This window comes from Equus quagga, chromosome 11 (genome assembly GCF_021613505.1).
Source record: "Equus quagga isolate Etosha38 chromosome 11, UCLA_HA_Equagga_1.0, whole genome shotgun sequence".
NCBI classification, from domain to species: domain Eukaryota; kingdom Metazoa; phylum Chordata; class Mammalia; order Perissodactyla; family Equidae; genus Equus; species Equus quagga.
The window spans coordinates 90,218,238-90,222,437 of NC_060277.1; the positions used below are offsets into that span (position 1 = coordinate 90,218,238).

Below are 4,200 nucleotides of genomic sequence, written 5' to 3' on the forward strand. Positions count from 1 at the left end.
CCCCCCCCCCCCCCCCCGCCGCCCCCCTCCTCTTGCCGGGGCCGCTGTAGCGCTGGCGCTCCGAGAGCTGTGAGCAGAAATCTAATGAGCTCCAACTGGCTGTTTATGTAATTCTTCCCACTCCTGTCTTAAGGCGTTGCTTTAAACTACCTTCCGCCGAGCCTGGATTTCGCTCCGCTGCACCTCCAAGCAATTTGGCTTAATCAGCAGCTGCCTTTGCCGGCGCTCGGGCTGTTGGCTTGCAAAGTGTTTGTAGTTTGGGGGCTGCCAAGGGATTTTTTTCTCCCCCTTTGTCACCACGAATATGGAAAATGGAACAGACGGATTCATACCAACTTGATTTTCAAATGTCCTTTTAAATCAATCTCAGGGTACAAAGAGATCCCCTTTGCAAATATCTTCTGTTTGCCCTTGATCTTTTCTTATCCCCACCCAGTGCTGATCCAGCAAACGTTTAAAGGTCGAGCTTATCGTCCATGCCTCTCGGGCTGTTCTCTTATCGTGACGGAGGGAGGTGGTTTTGAAAATCAGAATAAAACTCAGAACCCTGCCCCTTAAGCAGAATAATCAATAGAGTTTTGAAATTGATTGTTTTGTTGTCCTTACTGCCGAAGAGGTATTTTCAGATTTCGAAAAATACACGTTGAAAAGAAAACGCACAGAGAAGCTCGCTTATTACATTGTATGCCCTTCGTATATCGAAGACCGCGACTGTGTAGGATAATTTGGTTCATAATTATCGTTCACTAGGATGGCAAGTCATTTAGTACCTTTAATTTTAGCATCATCGACTTTGGAAATTAAAATAATTTTCTTCTCAGATTTCTAAGTGTTTAATGGTAAAGCAGATTGAAGCAGTATATATCCAAAATGAACTGAAATATAGAATTCACTTCTAAACCGGTGAATACGAACATGACCAACTTCTAAAACTGGCATGTATATGTGTGGAGGTGGGTGGATGGGTATGCTGAATATAGTTTCCAGTAAATGTTCCTGTGAGAATTGAGGGAAGACAAAGAAGGCATACACTACATATTCTAGAGATATTTTTCCTCTTAGAGAACTCTATTCAGAAACAGAAAGCAAATAATAGGGTGACAAAAATACTGTTTTAACTCTAAATCCTAAGTTTTCCCATGAGATTTTGAACTTCAATAAACAGTTTTCTATCGTATGTTCCCTTATTTTGTGCTGATTATATTTTTCAGACTTTCTAGCTTGTTGGACTTTTTCAAAAGTTCAATTACTCGGGGGGGTAGAAAAAGGTTGCGGGACTTAACATTTATCTTACTTGGATGTGTTTGCTTTTGTTTGTTTGTTCTTCTTTAAGGAACAAGATCACTCAAGGTGAAGATAATCTACTAATACCAGCACTTTGAATGAAAATTTGTTTCTCTGCCACAAACTGAACACTCTTTTTTGTGTGTTGGGGAATTGAAACACAAATTAACTTTGTGGCATAGCAGCTATGCAGCTTGAAATCCAAGTAGCACTAAATTTTATTATTTCATATTTGTACAATAAGCTTCCCAGGAGACGTGTCAACATTTTTGGTGAAGAGCTTGAAAGACTTCTTAAGAAGAAATATGAAGGGCACTGGTATCCTGAAAAGCCATACAAAGGATCAGGGTTTAGATGTATCCACATAGGGGAGAAAGTGGACCCAGTGATTGAACAAGCATCCAAAGAGAGTGGTTTGGACATTGATGATGTTCGTGGCAATCTGCCGCAGGATCTTAGTGTTTGGATCGACCCGTTTGAGGTTTCCTACCAGATTGGTGAAAAGGGACCAGTGAAGGTGCTTTATGTGGATGATAATAATGAAAATGGATGTGAGTTGGATAAGGAGATCAAAAACAGCTTTAACCCAGAGGCCCAGGTTTTTATGCCCATAAGTGATCCAGCCTCCTCAGTGTCCAGCTCTCCATCACCTCCCTTTGGTCACTCTGCTGCTGTAAGCCCTACTTTCATGCCCCGGTCCACTCAGCCTTTAACCTTTACCACTGCCACTTTTGCTGCCACCAAGTTCGGCTCTACCAAAATGAAGAATAGTGGCCGCAGCAACAAGGTTGCTCGTACTTCTCCTATCAACCTCGGCTTGAATGTGAATGACCTCTTGAAGCAGAAAGCCATCTCGTCCTCAATGCACTCTCTGTACGGGCTTGGCCTGGGGAGCCAGCAGCAGCCACAACAGCAGCAGCCATCCCAGCCGCCGCCGCCACCACCACCACCACAGCAGCAGCAGCAACAGCAGAAAACCTCTGCTCTTTCTCCTAATGCCAAGGAATTTATTTTTCCTAATATGCAGGGTCAAGGTAGCGGTACCAATGGAATGTTCCCAGGTGACAGCCCCCTTAACCTCAGCCCTCTCCAGTACAGTAATGCCTTTGATGTGTTTGCGGCCTATGGAGGCCTCAACGAGAAGTCTTTTGTAGATGGCTTGAATTTTAGCTTGAATAACATGCAGTATTCTAACCAGCAATTCCAGCCTGTCATGGCTAACTAAAAAAAGAAAAAAATGTCTCGTACAAGTTAAAATGCTCGGGCCCAAGGGGGATTTTTTTTTCACCTCCTTGAGATTTTTTTTTTTTTTTTAAGCTTATAGTAAGGATACATTCAAGCTTGGTTACAAAAATAAAACATGCATCATTTTTCATTTGCCAACCAAGCACAAAGTTATTTTATACTGACTGTATATTTTAAAGTATACTCTCAGATATGGCCTCTTACAGTATTTAAGATATAGCAAAGACATGGCTGATTTTTTTTTATAAAAAATTGGCACTAATAAGTGGGTTTATTGGTCTTTTCTAATTGTATAATTTAATTTAGTACAAAGTTTGTAAAATATCAGAGGATATATATATATTGTTTCTACGACATGGTATTGCATTTATATCTTTTTACTACAGTGATCTGTGACAGCAGCAGCTTCATGTTGTATTTTTTTTACTGAAATTGTAAAATATCCATCTTAAAGACATCAACTATTCTAAAAATTGTGTACAGGATATTCCTTTAGTGGTGGAATTAAAATGTACGAATATTTGCTTTTTCAAAAAAAATGTATTTTCTGTTAAAGGTTTAAAGATTTTTGCTATATATTATGGAAGAAAATGTAATCGTAAATATTAATTTTGTACCTATATTGTGCAATACTTGAAAAAACGGTATAAAAGTATTTTGAGTCAGTGTCTTACATGTTAAGAGGGACTGAAATAGTTTATATTAAGTTTGTATTAAAATTCTTTAAAATTAAAAACGCTTATTCTGGTCTTTATTTTTAACCTTTGCCAAAGCCCTGCCTCTGGAGTTACGATGTTGTAAATGCTTATGATGCAGAAAGGTCTGACTCAGTGAATTACAGAGGAATAATGAATGTAAAGCAGTTGCTCTCCTACCGCGCCACGTAGTAGATTGCTGCGTACACAGTTGTCCCTGTCAAAGCTCCGTGACCTGACCAACGCCTGGGACAGCTTTATTTCCTTCAGCAACTCTCTTCAGTCCACATCTGTCTCCCCATGCTAGGGATGGTATGCCAAGGCCAGGCAACCTTATTTTATAGCAAGTTTTGAAATGTGGTATCATGCTGACATCTAAGATAATAAAAAGAAATTCTCTCATCTAACCAGAGAGGATTTATTTGAAATGTATATGGAGAGAGGCCATTGGGTCAGTTTTCGGTTTTTGCATGGAGATGAATAGCAAAACTTGCTTGGACAATGCAGCTGACTTAACTGTTTAAAAAGATTTCTGTTTACTAATCCTTACCCTTAGAGTTCAGTCATTGGAGCTGGAGAATTTACGATCAAAATCTATTCAAGATTGGACAGGTTGCTGAACATTAGTATTTGTGTGTGTTTTCCCCACAAAAAAGTTTACATTCTGAGTTTTTTTGGCTTTTTTTTTTTTTTTTTTTGCAAGTGCATAGCCAAACTGCTGGTTTGGGAGGTTCAAAGGTTAGTCATCCATAATGTGTCAAATTGTAGTGGCTTAAGGATGGAGTTTTTTAAAAACCGATGAGTTGGCAGAGAGAGACACTATTTTTAAAGTGATGAGTCATTTCACTGTTCAAATGTCCATTGATACAGTGTTGACAGTATTGGTGAGAAAATTGTCTTGGAAGAAAAAAATAACTCTTTACTTTTATAGTAAGAAACCAGCACTGTACGGGTTACTAGGGAAATAAATTTGGTC

The 4,200-nt window shown here is 39.3% G+C and overlaps 1 protein-coding gene across 1 annotated transcript in view; it reads left to right on the forward strand.

Annotated features, from left to right (window-relative positions):
* TOB1 (transducer of ERBB2, 1) overlaps window positions 1–3,265 on the forward strand; it is a 4,079-nt gene extending 814 nt beyond the window's left edge. Inside the window, exon 2 of the mRNA XM_046677135.1 lies at window positions 1,334–3,265. Within this exon, the coding sequence (XP_046533091.1) occupies window positions 1,472–2,509 (1,038 nt within the window). The 5' untranslated portion in view covers window positions 1,334–1,471 and the 3' untranslated portion in view covers window positions 2,510–3,265. The remainder of the gene's footprint in view (window positions 1–1,333) is intronic.
* Window positions 3,266–4,200: the final 935 nt, after the last annotated feature.